The 19,703-nt window shown below is 38.1% G+C and overlaps 2 protein-coding genes across 4 annotated transcripts; one reads left to right on the top strand and one right to left on the bottom strand.

Annotated features, from left to right (window-relative positions):
- Positions 1–2,365: 2,365 nt before the first annotated feature.
- Positions 2,366–7,777, bottom strand: LOC134649832 (protein FAM76A). 3 transcript variants are annotated; one of them, XM_063504665.1, is made up of 8 exons: positions 7,552–7,777; positions 7,343–7,407; positions 6,867–6,970; positions 6,342–6,451; positions 5,640–5,749; positions 4,789–4,919; positions 3,425–3,540; positions 2,366–2,609 (listed from the first exon to the last, which is right to left on the bottom strand). In XM_063504665.1, exons 1-8 carry the CDS (start codon positions 7,645–7,647, stop codon positions 2,376–2,378), a joined length of 966 nt encoding a protein of 321 aa, XP_063360735.1. In that variant the 5' UTR covers positions 7,648–7,777; the 3' UTR covers positions 2,366–2,375. The 3 variants fall into 3 exon arrangements, with proteins under 3 accessions (XP_063360735.1, XP_063360736.1, XP_063360734.1); XM_063504666.1 differs by having other exon boundaries at positions 3,425–3,546; positions 4,798–4,919; XM_063504664.1 differs by having other exon boundaries at positions 3,425–3,546; positions 7,552–7,776.
- A 970-nt stretch (positions 7,778–8,747) lies between these two features.
- LOC134649427 (mucin-2-like) lies at positions 8,748–18,578 on the top strand. The gene is made up of 9 exons (XM_063504173.1): positions 8,748–8,927; positions 9,020–9,169; positions 11,122–11,254; positions 12,030–12,205; positions 12,746–12,939; positions 14,051–14,255; positions 14,596–14,656; positions 14,735–15,120; positions 15,508–18,578. The coding sequence occupies exons 1-9, from the start codon at positions 8,879–8,881 to the stop codon at positions 18,519–18,521; spliced, it is 4,368 nt and encodes a 1,455-aa protein (XP_063360243.1). The 5' UTR covers positions 8,748–8,878; the 3' UTR covers positions 18,522–18,578.
- Positions 18,579–19,703: the final 1,125 nt, after the last annotated feature.

The raw sequence follows: 19,703 nt of genomic DNA, 5'->3' as shown, positions 1-19,703 counted from the left end.
TCGCTTCGCCATCGAATAGCTTTGTGTCTCTCTATCACTCTTACATATTAGTGTGACAGTGACAGTTGCGTTTCGTTCGCTACGGAGCGTTAGCGATTGGCATGTTGGCTACGCGGCCTGTATCGCACATTCACGCGTGTCCAAACTAATAAATTAATTCGTCTAAAACATCACACGCATGCAATGATATGACAATAATACTTATTTACGTTACAGTACCGGGTGTCTTTGCTATCTTAATACTAAGACTACGAAATGAAATGTTATTCATTCAAGAAAACCTATTCAAATAATCACAATTCTACTATGAATGCACTGAGTTCACTTAATATTACTACACTGATAATAATAAAATAATAATGATTACTAGAATGGTTGGTCAATATGTATAAGACTAAAAATCATGATTCAATGATTTAATTTATCAGAGGCGAACACGAATTGACACCTTTGTCATATTTTTTCGAGACTCGAGATGTCTAATATTTGGTTTCATAATTAATTTATACATTTTAAAGGCCAATTTTTTTTTCGTTGCATTAGCCTGGGGAGTAGCATTCTTAGATCTTGTTGATGGTATCAGTGGCGGGCCATCAAACATACCCATTGTACAAGCAAGTCAAATTAGGTCGATTTTTCTAGGATAATGTGCTTATTTGTCTCATACTACGCAAGCCGGTAGTTACGCACGCTCCGCCACTGATAGGTATTATATAAAAGTTCAAACAGCACAGGCGGAAACCGACGTTTTTATAAAACCGTAAGCGACCGAATTATAAAAAAAAAAACACATGAAAATCATCAAGATTGCTCAGACACTGAGCACTTTCCTATTGATCACTATTCACCCGCATGAGTTTCAATCATTAAATAATTATCGATTATATTCAATTATCCCTGTAATTTAGGTAAAATTGAAAAACGTATGTTGCGACAAAAAAATTAAAACTTAAATTATTCAATTGAAACCTACTTATGCTTAAGTTTTAAAAAGTCTACAAATAAAACCATTTGTAGAGTAAAAAAATAAGAGGAAATAGTTTCCACGTCTGATTAATATTACTAGTTTACAGCGGGCGCAGCACGGTTCCATTTTTATCGCTTATCACTATGCCCGTCACTTTCGCACTTACATACCCGTTAGAACGTGACAGGCATGGCGACAAGCGATAAATATGCGACCGTGCTAACACCGCAGGACTGTTCAAAATTTGTTGCACGTACTACAGGAATATCAATCAATTAACCATAAATAATCATAATATAGTATGTTTAAAAATTTTAATTGTAAATATGGGTGAACACGCACACTTTCATATACTGGCGTTTTTGAGAAACGGATGTTATCGAGAGTACTTATTGTAAAATAGCACGAATAATTTTATACAAGCACGCCATTTCCATCGTGTCATTTCTATCGCAAGCGCATAATTATATTGCTGCCCCGCTCGCACTGGCATTGACCGCCGGTATAGTAGGCGGGACGGCAATATATTGCACGTGCAACAGAGTTATGTACTAAAGACGTTATCTTTAGGTACCCACACAGTAACAGCCGCCTCGCGAGGAAACTGCCGCGCGAAGCAGCTCGGTTGGTTGAGTGTAAGGCCTGAGTGGACGCTCGGAGCGGAGCGTTCGGCGGGGCGTGCAGCGTGGCGTCGGGCTCACAAGTGATGTGAACAGCGTGCACTAAGGCCGCTCCTATACGTGCGCATTTGTTTAACATGCACGCCGCACGCCCCGCCCCGCTGCACGCCCAACTCGAGCGTCCACTCAGGCTTTACACTGAGACGTGCCTCGCCCGAGGCAATTCGACACAGACCCAGCTGCTTCGCGCGGCAATTTCCTCGCGAGGCGGCTCGTTCTGTGTGGATCCGCCTATTTATTAGAAATTGATTTCCACAATTAACCTGCAACAAATTAAGAAAAGGTCCCAATGTGCACTTTTTATTTTGTTGTCGTTTTTCATTTTTATCAGATTATGATAAAATTTGGTGGATAGAGGTCCTTATTCTGTACAACATAGCTCAATTTCACAGTATTTCCTACAAAAACTTCCACCGGGTTACGGAAAACGTATGGAATTTTGAATTTTCATGCATATTTTTTTGTGATTTCGTGATTATTCTGAGCAGAATAAGGAGCTTTTCAAACCTACCAATTATTATCAAAATCTGACAAAAAAATGGCCCGAATAAGTGTAAGGCCTGAGTGGACGCTCGAGTTGGGCGTGCGGCGTGCATGTCAAACAAATGCAAACGTATAGGAGCGGCCTTAGTGCACGCTGCTCAAATCACTTGTGAGCCCGACGCCACGCTGCACGCCTCGCCGAACGCTCCGCTTCGAGCGTCCACTCAGGCCACTAAAAAATAGTCCTAATTGGTGCTCGGGCTGTCTGTGCCGCTTCCGCTGTTTTCAGTATTGAGAGCCGCTTTCGGGTTTTTGTTGTTCTTTCTGTTGGACTTGCTGAGGGTGGCCACCTCCTTCAGCAGGTTCTGGATCTTGCTGTTCATGAGGTTGAACTTGGTCTCGTTGAGCCGCTCCTTGTTTTTCATCTCGTTCCGGATGTCGGTCGTGTTGTTGTGGTGCTGCGCCTTTAGCTCGGTTATCTGTAATGTAAAATTTTAAAAAAATTATGGCGATATCCATAAATGTATGTCAAAGCTTGTCCGAAAAATCGGTTTTTTCACTTTGATATTTAGTAAATCAATATCGCAAGCTTCTTAACTCCGGGCAGGCGTGGCTAACTCCGATTTCGTCGCTTTGGAACAGGTAGCTAAAAGTACATCCGTTCCACACAAATTTTGGTGGCTAGCCATAGCGCTGTCGCCACCTAGCGGCCATATCTGTCCTGATCGTAACAGACGCGTTTTGTCTTCTGTACCTAGTACTATTATTTTTTCTGTGCTCCGGGGTTATCAGGTTTACGACTTTAGCCGACGGTATAGGTGAGCTAAATCATTTCATTCTTATTTGAAGCAACCGGACATAAAAGTTACTTCCATCTTACTTTAAAAAACCCGTCAAGTGCGAGTCGGGCTGGCGTTGGAACGGGTTCGGTACATTACCCAATTTTTACTAATGTATTTTTTTTATGTGAAACGTGAATGAAATGTCTTTAAAAAACCCGTAGGGGTCGAATCAAAAACGAATAAGTCCGACTCACGCTTGACCGCACATTTCTAATAGATTTTCTTGCCATCTATAGGTAAAGAACTATTTTGTGTATTCTTTTCAAAATTGTAGACCCAGTAGTTTCGGAGATAAAGGGGGAGGGAATGGTCGGACAGACAGACAGACGCACGAGTGATCCTATAAGAGTTCCGTTTTTTCCTATTGAGTTACGGAACCCTAAAAAAGAGCACTGCCAGATATGTTAATTCTCAAATTTTTTTTTTTAAATTAGCTGATGCATAATACATACCAGTTTATCTTTAGCCAGTAGTTCGTTATCCTTCTGCTGGACTTTCTTCTGCAAGCTGGCGATGGTCTCTTTCAGCTGCGTCATGGCCACCACGTGGTCGGAACTGTTCGGGTCCACTTCACCTGGAATGTTCACAATATTCTGAACCTTACGACGCTTATTTCTTTAACCTACCCGCGTAAGGGCTCATTTAGACGGTGCGAGGACTCGCATGCGAGTTTCATTACATTGCGTTGTTTGATCGGTCGGCTGAATTGATGTATCAATGGTCCGCAATGTAACTAAAATCGTATAGGATTTCGCGTGTCGTCTAAGTGAGCCTTACCGCACCATTTTAAACCTTATTGGACTGCGTGAAGGTATAAACTGTAACTGTGCGAGTCTATGCCCGTCTTTGGCGGTCAAAAGGCAATGAGTGAATAAAAAAGTATGTTTTCTCAAAAATGGACAGCAAAGTCGACGTTGCCGGTTAAAAAATAGGTCGCGAAGTGCGTAGTTTATGGTCATTCCAAAAATTAAAAAGTTAAAAACATTGCAGTCTCGATTTCGGTACTGCAATGTTGCATACAAATTCCATTATTTAACGAGTTCCAAACTTTATAAAACTTTAAATGGCCATATCAAATGAAGGCATAGGTCCATTAAACAGCCAAACAGATGATCAGCACTTATTATTTAGGCGCGACTATTTAGGTGTCTCAAATACGTTGGCGTATTTTCAGCAGAAAATACACTTCTTTTTAGGGTTCCGTACCCAAAGGGTAAAAACGGGACCCTATTACTAAGACTCCGCTGTCCGTCCGTCCGTCCATCCGTCTGTCACCAGGCTGTATCTCACGAACCGTGATAGTTAGACAGTTGAAATTTTCATAGATGATGTATTTCTGTTGCCGCTATAACAACAAATACTAAAAACAGAATAAAGCGCCGCTAAAGAAGTTTTTACTTCAAAAAACCTTTTTAAATGAATACTTAATATTTGTATATAGCTTGTTGCTTTTGAACCCGTAGCAAGATATTTAGTTATATTAGAGAAAATAAATGTAAAAATTTTAACATCCTAAGAACTTGTCAATTTATCCACCGAATAATAACAACAAAATGTTTATAACACAAAAATATAGCTGGTCAACCAAATCTTGTCAGTAAAAAAAAAAAAAAACATACAACCGAATTGATAACCTCCTTCTTTGAGATTTGGAAGTCGGTTAAAAAAGGCGCGAAATTCAAATTTTCTATGGGACGATATCCCTTCGCGCCTACATTTTTCAAATTTGCCGTCTTTTTCTACTGTCAAGATCTGGTTGACCAAGTATAATATGAAAGTGGCAAAAGAATGAAAACAAAGGAAGCGTAACAGTTACCTCGGTTACCTTGCATGGGGTTCATCTTGGACTTCTTCTCTAGGGGCTGCGAGTCGTTCAGCGACGAGTCGGTGCTGTTCATGGATTTCATCATGTCGGATTTACGTTTCTCCTTGTGGCCGCCTTTTGATCTGAAATGTAGATGGAATAAGTTAGAATAATTTAGGACTAGCAATTACTTGTTATTTGTGTTAGTGTCCAATTGACGAAGCCTGCGTCGCTGAAGACAAACTATGTTGATATATTCAATATTTTTTTTTCTTACTTTTATTTCCATTTTTTTGTAGTACCTACATACTTTCATGTCTTGTACAAATATGTGACGTTCCACGGCAAAAGGTACCTTATGGCACTTGGCGCTTACGCCGCATAGCGCCGCAATAATAATAGCGCGCGGCGGCGGAGCGGCGTTAATAATAGCGTAAGCGCCAACGGCCATAAGGTACCTTTATCCGTGGGACGTCACATATGATGTTTGACACTCATTATATTGTCATTTGTTACAATTTCAGTTCCTATTTCCCAAATTAAACCTTATTTTTTCTTTAGTTAAATTTTCCAGAAGGTCAAGGTTTTTTTAAACCCCTCAACTTGAATCAAATCATTTTTGCTGCACATTGGACTCTTCCAAAAACAGTTTATTTCCTATTTAAGGATGGTACCCCATCTGTCCTATATCATGGTCCAATATGTATTTGCGTCTCACATTGTGCTTAATGAGAGAGTGAGCACAATGCACAAATAAATTGGACAGGTGGAATACCACCCTAAGGACGTAGTTGTTATCATTCCAGAACTTTTCGACCTTAATTTACAATTTTTGAATTAATAAATGTTTAATTTTTGCTTACTTGTGTCCCCTATGTTTGTGCTTGTCCACAGAAGAGATATGCTGTTTGGTCCGCGCCAGCGCCCGCTTGAGAGACTGGGTGCACAGCCAACACAACAGCTTGCCATCAACCTGGAACCATACAATTGTTGATTGTCAGACATTCTTGCCAAGTATGTTTGTCAAAGGACTGTCTCATTTCAAACATAGACAGACAAAATCATACTGTATTTGTTTTATTCTAGTACTCGCACCCAAAAGAAAAGGATGAGTATAGTTTTTTGTTCTTATTTACTGACAATTTGGTTTGACCAACTATACCCATTTTATAGTGCTACAATTTTACAAACTGGCAACACCAGTAAAAGGCTGTTCATTGCTCAAACTAGTACCAATCTGATTGGTGTTGCTTTCACTCTTATAAAATTATTTGACCCATATGATCAGTGTCACTCAGCAGTCGGTCTGACTTAATGGCCTGTAGCCACTATGAAATCTATATGAAACACAAAACAAGAGATGTCACGCTGAAGTTTCCTACATTTCATTGTACTGGTTCCGACTTATTACACAGAAATTGTGACAAAAAATTATATTGCAATTTCTTTTTTTTAATTTGTTCTTAGGGTTCAACTCTGTTACTCAGAAATGCTTACAATAATAAGGGCATTTCAAGTGATGTATACTCAAATGCTGTATAAATGATGATGAAAATGTGATATACCTTTTTGCTATCATCATGGCGGTCAAAGGCGCAGCGTTGCTTGCATTGCTCACAGGTGACAGCTGGGCCATACTTGCGTTCGGAGTTTGCACAGCGCTGACATTTATTACCTGAAAAGTAGATAATTATATCATCTCTAAAGGATACTTTTATCTTTAATTCAAAATGCAAGTTTTTAGAAGTCATCATTTGATAGAAGGGAAATGCTTTTCAGTTTTCATCTTTTTTGGTCATGTGCTGGTGTACGCCTTCAATAAAAAAAATGTGTCAAATCTTCTTTGCCAGATGAAAAGTTATTTATGTTTATAAAACCATTCCCTTGTAAAACTGGCTCATGCAGGGTAAATGAGGGATCAGTTTCAAACAAATGAACTAGGGGGCCTACCGCGAAATCGAAATTGCAGGCATATTTCTCTGTCACTCTAATTACGCCTTCATTGGAGTAAAAGAGAAAGATCCCCGCAATCTGCGAATTTCGGTTTTCGTGGCCCCTCTGGATTTAAAATACATATAAAGTAAACTTACCAATGAAGGCAGCAATGGTGTTACAGTATTCACATGCTGAGGGTTTCCCATAGGCCTTGACATTAGCTTCACATTTCTTGCATATTGAAGAAGTGTTTGATTTGCTAAAATTATGAACAAAACAGTAAATATAATGATCAAATAAATAACTAATTTATTGAATTATACAAAAGGTTAATGGTATATAAAAAATCATACAAAAATAACTTAAATATATCTAAATATTAAAATATTTTAATGATCAAATTTATTTTGCTATATTTTGAATGACATAAAGTACTAAGTAGTTATAAGACCGACACAGTAAGAAAATATGCTTTACAAAAAAATATTAACACGGGTATTTACTACGTAGAAATTAATTTGAACAAAATCTGTAATGTCATCTCTTGACCTCAATAATTTACGCCATTTATTGATGAAAGTGACTGTTCTCTTTAATGATATTGTGTTTGGCAACTTGCGCTGGCACTGACCTTGTTTGTTGAAACTCCGACCGGCAATACGTACACTTGACGACAGGAAAAGATCCGCGACATTCCTGGAACCCAGAGAAAGTCGTATTATATCAAACGTGCGTCATCAAGCAAGTATCACAAAAATAATAATGTATACCATTTTTTTCTAGAAAACTCAAACCCACGTTAACTTAACAACTTATAAATCGTATTTTGCACGTAAATACCTTGCAGAGCTGTTCTCCTGGAGACAGTTCTTCGAAAGGATGTCTCGAGAAACAGCGAGAGCAAGCAAACATTGGGGTAGATGTAGCAGAACTCATTATAAACAGAGGGAATTAACCGATTTCGAAAAAATAAGCACAAACAAAATAAATTTAGTGACGCACTACAAATAATTTAACACAATGTATTATGACGACGTCGCGACGTTATCTACTGCCGCCATATTGAATGGCGTCACGTCAGCTGTCGCTTGCCGTAAAACGGGTTGCCAAAATAAAAAAATAAAATTTGCAAAGAGCCTCTACCAAAAAAGCGGCCAAGTGCGAGTCGGACTCGCCCATGAAGGGTTCCGTATTTAGGCGATTTAAGACGTATAAAAAAAAACTACTTACTAGATCTCGTTCAAACCAATTTTCGGTGGAAGTTTACATGGTAATGTACATCATATATTTTTTTTAGTTTTATCATTCTCTTATTTTAGAAGTTACAGGGGGGGGACACACATTTTACCACTTTGGAAGTGTCTCTCGCGCAAACTATTCAGTTTAGAAAAAAATGATATTAGAAACCTCAATATCATTTTTGAAGACCTATCCATAGATACCCCACACGTATGGGTTTGATGAAAAAAAAAATTTTTGAGTTTCAGCTCGAAGTATGGGGAACCCCAAAAATTTATTGTTTTTTTTCTATTTTTGTGTGAAAATCTTAATGCGGTTCACAGAATACATCTACTTACCAAGTTTCAACAGTATAGTTCTTATAGTTTCGGAGAAAAGTGGCTGTGACATACGGACGGACAGACAGACGGACAGACGGACAGACAGACAGACTTCAGGTTCCGTTTTTTGCCATTTGGCTACGGAACCCTAAAAATGCCTCTCATGGAAGGTAGGGTCTATGCGGAAAGAGAAGAGTCGTAGAATGTATGGGCTCCCCTACATTTCACGACTCTTCTCTTTCCGCACAGACATGCCTCTACTCTACTCAAAGTAAACCGATTTTACGATACATTACATTGCGGCATTTCATCGATCGATTGAATTCGTTGCACCTACTTAGCCGGCAACGAGCAATTATTTAAAATCGCATGTAATTTATTGCAAGATTCGTTGGCCCAAATATGCGCGAGATAAACTTTTTTTTCTATCGTGCTGTTGTTCTTCAGTCTGTTTCTGGTTATAGTCTGTGCTCGACTGTTGTTTGTTGTATTGTGCTTTAGTGTGGTTTGACATTTTTAATTCGTATTTTGTGGGTTTTAAATAACAAATATAACAATAAACGTGTTTATGATTTAGAATTAGTGCCACATTTAATATATAAGTTATCATGGCGATCCCACCGTTTCCCTCTCAGGATTTGGCCAAGCTCGTTCTGGGTAAGATTTTTTCTTTGGCGGGAATTTAATAGAAAGGGGATTGTAACGGACTTTCAGAACCAATTTTCACCCTTTGTTACTGATTGTTACAGGGTATCTCATAGAGGAACAATTAATGACAGCGTATGATGAATTCCTGCATCAGAGTCCATACTTGGATGCTGAAAAGAATGAGTTTGACAGGATCGCGATGCAGCCCCTGAGACATCTTCTCGGAGAATATAGGGCGGTCAAAATATATGGTAAATCTTTTTCAATACTTGAGCTTGCGACTTGCGATGCATCCACGAATATGTCTTAGGTGGTTGTCACACTGCCGCCGCGGAGCAACGGACTCGCATGCGGAGACAACGCACCAACGTCCGATTTTCTCCGCATCTCCGTCCGGAGCTGCGATGCGGAGCTGCGATGCGCGACGTCCCGCGTTACTTCCGTCTTGCGTTCATTTCACATTCGAACGTTAAGGTGAAAACAGTTCCTATTTGTCGATAAAATGGAAACGGAACTTATTCAGAACGCTGCGGTGATACTTTCAGTTTGGTTTTTGTACAATCGAGTCATAAAACGCAGAAGACACTGGGTACATCCCAATTTACAAACCAGACCTATAAATGGGTCTTTTGCTAGAGATTACCAAGATTTAAGGCAACACGAAGAAATTTTTTTTAATTGCACCCGTATGTCAACCGCGTCATTTAATTATTTGCTAAGCAAAATTGGAGTGATTATTACTGGCGCGGACACTATATTCGTCGCATTTCATATTCCAAATTGCTGGACGACTTTCAATTTAAAAATAAACTTCTCGACGTCAATATCCATTGCGCCTACGTCCTTCTTGCACTAAATTCCTTACGGCACTGCGGAGCTCGGTGTGACATACCCTGCGGCACGCACCGCGTCTCCGTCCGAGCACGCGAGTAGTCGTGCGTCTCGCTCCTCCGCGCGTCGAGGTGGAGCCAGTGTGTCGTACCATGCGATTTTTCTATACAAAATCAAGATTCTACATACAAAGTTAAAAAACGCATCAACGGACGCCGCTGCGAGATGCGGAGCAGTGTGACGACCGCCTTAAAAGAAACCATTGAAATAATTACATGTGTGATCATCTTATGCAGTAGTGATCATCAGATTATCCAGTTTATCCACTGCAGAGTACAGCCCTCTAATGGCTCTCACTGGCAAAACAAAATATAATTAATAATATGTGTGTATATAACATGGCTATATTTATTCACTCAATTTGTGACAATGTATGATTTTTATTGTTATTGATGTTAACTGGTACAGCTATACTTTATTTGTTAATAATTAAGTCCATTTACAAAGCAATACACTTAATGATATATATTAAATAAGCTTAGTCAATAATGGGTCACAACAATATATTAGCTTGTCACACTTAGGGCTAAATAGTTGAAGGTTTTTTAGATACTGTACATTATAATTCTGCTTATAATTATTCACTGAGTGTTCAGATTTCCTTTGTTTCTTGATTCATTCAAAGATAGCATAGAAAACACTATTTGTTTGATATACATATACATACCTATCATGGTCAAGCCAATTTAACTCTAACAGCTTTACTGGCCTGGCCAGCCTTGTATCCCATAGTATTTAGAATCTTTATTTTGAGAAATCAAAATTGCATTCTATGTATTTCTGAAATTTTGATCTGTGGCAGCTCTAGCTAAAATAATGGCAAATGGCAAGTGCCAAAATTCATGTAATACATGTGTAATAATGTTCTTAGGTAGTATCTTATCATTAAAATAACTACTTACTTTTTATTATTTACACACTTTTGAGGTTAGGTGTTTAACACTGAACAGTAAAAAGTTTACATTTTCTGAAATTACTGTTGGCCTTTTTTTGCCTTATTATTTATACAGTTCAGTTATTAAGCTATTTGAGTTTTAGGGTCATTGTTTGAGTTTTCGTCCAGCTTTAGTTTTTGTCAACTTGACAGAGTTGCTACAAAAAATACCTTGCCACACAAAGTTGACCTTATTGGAATTTCCACATATCTCCTAAGACCCTGTGTAGAATTTTTTGTACATATTCCACAATCTTTTTTAAGCTTTTGTTGTGTACCAAATTTAACGGTTCCAAAACAAAACAATTGTTTCTGGGTCTCAAGAGGAGGTAAAAAAATCAAATGTATAATACTGAATTTACGTGTGTCTTGTTACAGTTGAGAGCTGTAAACCAATCGCCCTGAGAAGGAGACTATTTCAATGTCCAAATTTACTAGAAGTAGTTAAAGTTCTAATACAGTATGTGGACGTCAAGAGAGTTCAAGAAGACTTGTGTAGAGATCGTGTCAGGTAAAATATTATTAGTCTAAGAATTTTTAAGGATTGTGATTGCATTTGTTATACCTAGGGTCTATTCATAAATTACGTAATTTCAAATTGGGGGCCAGGGGGGTCTGGACATCGGATGATGGTAGCATGACGTAGGAGGAATCGGGGTCATTCGAAGTATGATTTTTGGATGATTTTAGGGGGGGGGGGCAAAAATCGTCAAAAATAGATGACGTAATTTATGAACAGCCAGAGATACAGTAGTGTGCAATATAATAGCAGTCAATAAAAAAAATTAAAACTAAGGAAAAACTATATTGGATCTTTTTAGCCACTTACCAGAGATACAGTAGTGTGCAATATAATAGCAGTCAATAAAAAAAATTAAAACTAAGGAAAAACTATATTGGATCTTTTTTTATGGCCGCGCTGCCGCGCGGAGTCGCGGCGTCGTGTGCGCCGTCTAGGCGGTTTGATTGTGATTGTTTGACCGTGATACAAGGTTTCGCGCCGCGCCACTGCCGTGCTGCGCGGCGCAGCGTGCCATGCCGCTACGTGGGTTCATCGCCTAATAGATATAAGCATAAGTGTAAGGCCTGAGTGGACGCTCGAGTTGGGCGTGCAGCGGGGCAGGGCGTGCGGCGTGCATGTTAAACAAATGCAAGCGTATAGGAGCGGCCTTAGTGCACGCTGCTCAAATTACTTGTGAGCCCGACGCCACGTTGCACGTCCCGCCGAACGCTCCGCTCCGAGCGTCCACTCAGGCCTTACACTAACACACTCATTTCAATTTCAGTGCTGACTCACAAGAACCAACCTCCAGAACGGGATGTGAAGCATGTCTGTCCCTCAAATTGGAGAGTTGTGTATGCTCGAACAGAAGGAGAAATGTGTCAAGTACATCCAACAATAATTCAGAGTCTGTCGAAGCTGGAAGAACTATTGCCACAAATACATTACCTGACTTGTCTGGTATATCATTTCACTATTTATTTATTTATCATAATGATTGATGTCCACAACTATGCTCATATCACTTGTGTGTGATATTATGGACATGAATACTTGAGCACTTTGAATTTTTCCAATTTCATGGAATAATTGCCTTAATTAATTTGATTACAAATCAATCACACGCTTTTTTTGCTAGCATTATTTCATTGTTTTGTGATCAACCTGACTGAAAGTTATTTTTCTGTAGTTATGTATGTGGTTATATCTCTTTTTGGACATTCGGATTTGCCTCAACAGTAGCCACATTTACATATTAAACATGTTTATAAAATGGTTTTGACTGTATTTTTTTAATATTTAAGTGTTTATACACTATAATACTAGAGTTAGATTAAGCTAAGTTGGCACGGATTTTAAAAGCACTGACTGTGCAAGTGTTATTTTAATTATCGTAATTTCATAGAAGTTTAACGTTTAAAATAACACTTGCACAGTCTTTAATAATAAGCTTTCCACATGTATTATTGTAATAAATAAATGTAACATTATATTTTACAGGTAACCAGAATCTTGATAATGGACATGTCGGAGTTACTGCAAGTCATACAAACCAATCAAATACTATGAGTCAACAAGAGCTTCTACCGGGCGGTTACCCTGCTGTAGGCCCCCCAAATGTCGACCAAAACAGTACTATGCCTAGTCTTCATCTTCAGCCAAACCCTGGCATTACAATTACACAACCACCGAATGTGAGTACATCTAATTTATATTTGACGTAGTCATAATTCGACGCCGGAAAGCAAACACGTAGTAACCCACACAAGGTCGAATTTTTTTTTATTGTATTTTTGGAATCTTAAATTTTTTCTGCGTCGATAGGTCTAAACCACGTGCCAATATTGTCCATACAAAATTTAAGGAAATGCTATCCCATACATTTGGTACTGGCGTTTACTACGTGTTTGCGTACTGTGTAAAAAATATCAAAACGTAGTAACCAACAAAATATGGACTTGTAACAACTTGCGGTTAAATTCATTTAAATGAAATTGAAGTCCAAAAAAATTTGAATATTGCATCAAATTCTGAGTAAGTTATGTTCATAAACAAGATAGTTATGATTTTTTTCAAAACTCGAAAAGTTTTTTCGTCTCTGGTGAACAATTTGGTTTTTGTGGGTTACTACGTGTTTGCTTTCCGGCGTCGATATTATGGAATAAGTAGTAGGTAGGTTACAGAAAAATTGTATCCCTAATTTTTTTTATGTTTTAAAGCAATAGGTAATTAAATAAAAAACAAAAAATAACTTCCACTTGTATTATGTCGCGTCGGATTACTCTTGAATATGAATAGTGCACCAATACAGGCCAGCCGCCGCGCATCTAAAGGGGCCCACTGATTAACAGTCCGCCGGACGGTATCGGCCTGTCAGTTGTTCGGAACTGTCAACTTCTTGTTCTAACTGACAGGCCGATACCGTCCGGCGGACTGTTAATCAGTGGGCCCCTTTACAGAACAGCAGTACAAAACATTTGTATAAAAAGAACACTGATTCTATTAAAAACTAATTTATTAAAAAGTAGATTAATAAAACCTGCTGGCCTCAGCCCCAGTTTGATTATAATATGTAATTAACAATGTAGGAAATAAATGCATTTTTACCGAAACATCGTGCATCGTACAAATCCGGTGAGTGGCTCTTTAGTTATTTTTATTCAAACTACTGACGAATTTTTACGCTATGATGCCACACGACGATACACATCTAAAATTTGAAACACACAACACAATAGTGTTTGGAATAAGAAAATGTATGTGTATTGTTGTAATATTACTTAAATTATCAAATATATTTTTCAGGTCACTGGTAACTCCACAGAATTAGAGTGTTCACAAAATATCGCAGAATTCAACACCGTACTGAATCAAGTGTACAATAAAAGCAATATCATGGGAAGTCTAAGAGATAACAGTATGATGAGTACTGAAACTACTAATAATAATAGGATACCTAACACCCAATCTGAAAGTTTTCAAGATTTTAGTACAGGAGTCAGGGGTCCAGGTAATTTTATTTTAAATATTATAAGACAGTAGATAAATGTTATACACATACAGAGTCTAACAGTATTAAGATTGGTGATTTAGGCAACTGAACTAATTACCCTACACATTTTGTCTACCTATAGAAAATAGTATTTAGTATTTAACTGTGGGAGCCAGAAAGTTTATTTGTCTATAATTCATCCACGACTCATACATTCCACGACTTCTCTTTCCGCACAGATTAGTAATGAATATTTTTCCCGTACGCTGAAGAGTACTTTATGAAATCTAAAACTGTGTCCAATTTTACAAGTAAGTATTTTACAAGTATTATTATTATATTATATTAAATGTTACAGGTGCATCCTCTACAAATGTTAACGTGCCAGATTCTAGTACTACAGAAAATTTAACTGTGCCGTAAGTTGAACTATTTATTAACTAACCATTAAAATGGCCATCAATTATTTATCCTTATTACGTGTTTCTTTCTTCTAGATTATCAGGTCCTGACACAGAGCAAACAATGTCAAATAAAAGAACTGTAAAGAAATTTCAGAAAAGAAGTTGTGCCTTTAGAATCGGAAATGTGAAACATGACGTTACAGAAATAACTAGTGAAGTAATAGATGTTGATGATGATGCACCACGAAACCCAAGGCCAGAGGAGCAAAAAGTGACCATTCTATCAAATGTCAAAGTAGGCAATGACGAGAGACTGATAAAAATGGCAAAAAACGCAACATCAACACCTTTGCTGCAATTTCAAACGATTTGCTTAAATGGCACACCCATATTCAGACCTAAATCAGTGGAACAAAAGCTGATATATACCAAAGATGAAATTATGGCGATGCCAACACTTATTCTAGTCCCAGCATCAGGTAATTTCCTTATGTTTTAAATCCCAAAGTCAATAGTTGTAAAGTCGTGAACTTGCTCCATTTTAAAAATATTCTTGAATCACATTATTAAATTATACAACGGGACTTAATCGCGTATTCTTGAATCAGTTATTAACCCTTTGCTCGCCAACGATGTCAACTAACGCGCGCGGCTACAGCCCTATACAAATCTTCGAGCATTCCGACAAGGTTCACGATGAAGCGCAGCATACGACATGCGTGGCTTTCAAATGCCTCAATGGTCTTTAGCTACAATTAAAATAATCTTTGCAATCCTAATTTAAAACAGCATTACTATAAACTTTAAACATCAATTTGGTAACCGTCATTATTTTGACGTAATAACTAAATTTTTCATGATTTCAGGTCCATCAAAGACGGCACCGACTGTTTGCCAACCACAAACCATGTCAGCCCAGAGTTCCAGTATTACGACATCGACCACTTCCGATCCGTCTCCGCTTACGCCGTTAACGGTCGATGTTTCGAATAGTACCTCAGCCACGTGTAATGTACCGAATGCTCACAAACCACAAGAAACCTCCGTCCAAGATACCACTAGTCAACCCGGCTTAGTGAAAACTGTAGACGCATTAAGAAACGCCTCAGTACCTAAAGATAATACAGTTCCAGGCTCTAGCTCAACGAGTACGCCACAAGGACTACCGCCTATGAGGAAATCGTCATCTACGCCTCGTCGCACCTCATCACATGTTAGAGTTTTAGATTTCGCGACTCCAAGAAGAATTCTAAATGCAGAAGCGATTAGTGAAAATCCTAATGAGGAAGCAGAGTCTGACAAGCCTGTTGAAGTTATGATAAGTAAAAGTCCTAATGTATCTTTTCCTCGTGGCTCAATAATTTTAGATAATATTGGCCAATCAGACACTACTGTTGATGTAGATAAGATTGACGTATCAGAGGCAAATAAAAGTGTTAAGAAAAAAATAGTGGAAAGCAAGAAAAGGGATTGGGATGCTGATCTCCGGGCTCTTGTGGCAGGTAGTCAACAGCCCTTGAAACAACGCATACCTTCAACATCGCCGAAACCTAAACCTAAACAGAAAACTATAAAGAAAACTACAATTGAGAAAGAAAATATAAAAAATAAGCCGATAGAAAAAACGCGAAAAAAATCAAGCGTAAAGAACAGTGATTCCATCAATAATAAATCTTCAAAGAAAAAAGAAAGACCGGAGACAGTAGAGAGGCCTGAAGTGAATGTCCCAAGTCCTTCAGTGTCTCCTATAGGTATAATGCAGTATGCTCGAGAAAAAATTGCATCTGAACCGGAAAAAGTAAAAGATAAATCAAATGACGAGGAACACATTGTCACTCCTGAAGTAGAAAGATTGTCTTTGAGAAATGAGATTGGAGGTAAACTCAATATTTCAGATATATTAGAAACACCCTACAAACAGGCATTATATGAAATTCAAATGGAGACTCCTAGGTTTTTGGGACCGGACATACCAGACGATCCTATGTCAGATATAAAAATAACGGACATACCGACGCCTAGATTTTTGACTTCAAATACGCCTTTTACTCCGAAACCTAAGCAAGCCACGCCTTCGTCTTATTCTTCTCGCCCGACAGACTACTCAAGTGGCGGCTCATATTATAAACCGGACGACCAAGATTATTTACGCATCGTGGATGATACGATATGTCCCGTGACATCTACCCATTCAAAAGATAAATCAAAGGAAACAGTTACTGAAAGCACAGCCGAACCTGATGTTAAAGACAACAAGCCTAGAAGAAGTAATAGGTCTCGACCAGTAAGGCAGTGTACCAAAAATGTCTCTTATTATAATAGTCCAATTATTACCAAAAATACAAATTCAAACAAAAAGGACGATGTCTCATCGTGCAGTGACTCGGCTAGTGCCAATAGTTCCATTGATAATGTCGTAAAAGAAGATGTTCCTGCAACAAGAAGTGAGAGAAAGCATTCAACTAAATTAGAAAATAGGAGCAAACTCAGCTTATCTAAAAAGCGCTCACCACTCAAAAAAGTTACGCAGAAACCGTTTATGAAAATAAAACCACGGCATACACCCACAAAAGATTCTTCAAGAAAAAGTAATAGAAAATCTTCTGAATCATCACATCTTACGTTAAAAGAAAAACCCAGAATGAGAACGTCTAGTAAAGTGTCAGGTGCTTCACCTCACGCTGCTGCTGTGCTCACGAAACGCCGTCGAAAATCGGCAACGCCCCGAAAACTGCATCGCACTGAATTCAAATCTCCAGATCATGACTCACCAGAAGCAGTAAGCTCGGAAAAACCAAAAAGTGAAATTCAAAATTCTAGTATACCTGTGTCTTGTGTCCAAGATTCTGATACTGAACAACTTCCTCTTCGATGGTCCGATGATGGCTCTCAAGACAGCAGAGCCCAGAGTGAATCGAATCGCGAGAATGAAGATGAAATATCTAGAATAAAGGAGTACATAGACAAAACAATGGACTCAAGACATAAAGATAATGAAATGTCGCAAATAAAAGAGTACATAGAAAATACTATGGTCTCAACCTACAAAGAAAATGAAGGTAGTTTACAAAACGACTTAATGAAACGCGGATTTGACATAGAGACAGCCAAAAAAATAGAACGGGATTTGTTAAGTACACCAATACCAGAAGATAGAAATAATTTGCCATTAATTGTTGAAGAAAGAAGTAATAGAATATTAGAGAGGCTCGCGGAGAGCGAGGGTACTTCACCGAAAAATGTTGTTATTAATGATGAAGAGTATTTAGAAGAAGATTTTAGTGTTCATGATTGTAAAGAAGGTAGTGCCAATTATTTAATAGTCCAACACGACGGGATAGCACGTCCCGCACTACCACCTGAAGAAAACCCGAAATTAAAAGATAAATTTTCTTTGGAAATATGCATTGATGATGGTGATGTTGTCAGATTGAGAGCTTCGTCGTACAATATTCTAATGGATGAAGATTTTCCAGATCTCGGCGAGAATATTAAAGAGACAGAGAGGGCTGTAAGTTCTATTTCTAACATTGAACGGTTGTACACACCAATGAAAGACCATATCAGAGCTCAGTGCTATTCAATTTTCGACTCAACCCTGACTAGTATAGATACTCCACTAAAAGCTGATAGTCCATCACGGATACAAAACACAATTTCTGTAACGATAGAAGAAGAAGACCCGGAAGAAATACCTGCACTAAGAGAGAAAACAGAAAATAGGAAAAGAAAAAGATTACGTTGCAGTTCCGCCTCAGATGAATCTGTGACTGATAATAAGAGAGTGAAACCTGACACTCATCTTATTTTGACAAAAGATTTAAAAAACATGGACATAGAAGTTTTACTAACCAAATTACATGGATCTACGAAGAATTGAACGAGATTGATTTAATCGAGAATATTATTTCTTTTGACATTATTTGTGTATATTCATATTGACTTTGTTGGAGTAGGTATATTGGAGTATACAGTGTCATTCTATGGAACTTGCTAACTATGTAAACAAACCGTCATATTAAAATTGTCTCTGAATGTCAATTTACTAGTGACTTTTGTTTACATAGTTAGCAAGTTCCATAGAATGACACTTTAGTTAGGTGCAGAAGTGTTGAGCAAAGTAACGAGCTATCTACATAATTCTTATTTGACAATAGAGTCCTATGTAGATACTTTCGATGTCCTTGCTTTACTAATTCTGTTGCTGATTTTACAGTAAGTGCCCCAACGTATCCACGTCGCCATACTATCCGTTATCCGTATAGAAAAGTGGATACTTATGTTAGGGCACCGATTGTACTTTGGCATTCGTCAATGAATAATTGATGTAAGAATAATGAAGATTTGATTAACAATCTACATTTTTAAATTGTTCATATAGTTAAAATAGAATTAGGTTTTATCCGTTTAACCCTCTGACCGCCTGAGATGTATAGACTGGCGATTAATAGGTTAAGAAAGATAATTATGCGAATTAGAAGACTGTGTACAGAGTGTGTATGTGTAGTGTAAGTAATGTAAGTGTTGATTGAGAGAAATATATTTATATGTGTAAGACACATAACACATCTTAGAATTTTCTAAGCATTGTAATTATCTCAAAATGGTCTAATTTGTTATAAGCGTTCTTTATATTTAACTGCGCTGGTCACAGTTATAATACGTTAATAAATATTTTTTTGTAGTTGGTAATTTTATTTACTGTATCCTTCTAATGCTATTATGGATGATGTTTGTAGGTATGTCTTTCCCAACGCGGAACAATGGTGTTCCGGACATTTGGGATGCTTGCGCGGAGCCGAGCCACCACGTAGGGGCTCTTTTGACACTAATGAAATGTAGGGGGGTTGTCATGGGACGCACGCAGATACGTGGCAATAACTACTTTAGTGTATATGAGGCTTGACATTATGAATCTGACGTTAGGGGATCCTGATGAACTCGGAAGTTCATCAGGATCCCCTGGGGGATCAGGCTAGGGGATCCTGGTGGACAGCATGGCAGAGGCAGTACCCGCCAAGGTGTAAGGACTAAATGAACTAGGCTATTGGGTGAAAGTGAT

The sequence above is a fragment of the Cydia amplana genome, chromosome 7, assembly GCF_948474715.1.
Source record: "Cydia amplana chromosome 7, ilCydAmpl1.1, whole genome shotgun sequence".
Classification (NCBI taxonomy): domain Eukaryota; kingdom Metazoa; phylum Arthropoda; class Insecta; order Lepidoptera; family Tortricidae; genus Cydia; species Cydia amplana.
This window is presented reverse-complemented; position numbering and strand designations above follow the sequence as displayed.

Excerpts from the sequence above, each read along its gene's own strand:
- LOC134649832 (XM_063504664.1), bottom strand. The coding sequence starts at position 7,647 with ATGAGTTCTGCTACATCTACCCCAATGTTTGCTTGCTCTCGCTGTTTC. Across the intron at positions 6,971-7,342 it reads TCGGAGTTTCAACAAACAAG|CAAATCAAACACTTCTTCAA; the intron begins GTCAGTGCCAGC and ends TCATAATTTTAG. Across the intron at positions 3,547-4,788 it reads CCCCATGCAAGGTAACCGAG|GTGAAGTGGACCCGAACAGT; the intron begins GTAACTGTTACG and ends TGAACATTCCAG.
- LOC134649427 (XM_063504173.1), top strand. The coding sequence starts at position 8,879 with ATGGCGATCCCACCGTTTCCCTCTCAGGATTTGGCCAAGCTCGTTCTG. Across the intron at positions 11,255-12,029 it reads TTGTGTAGAGATCGTGTCAG|TGCTGACTCACAAGAACCAA; the intron begins GTAAAATATTAT and ends TTTCAATTTCAG. Across the intron at positions 12,940-14,050 it reads CAATTACACAACCACCGAAT|GTCACTGGTAACTCCACAGA; the intron begins GTGAGTACATCT and ends TATATTTTTCAG.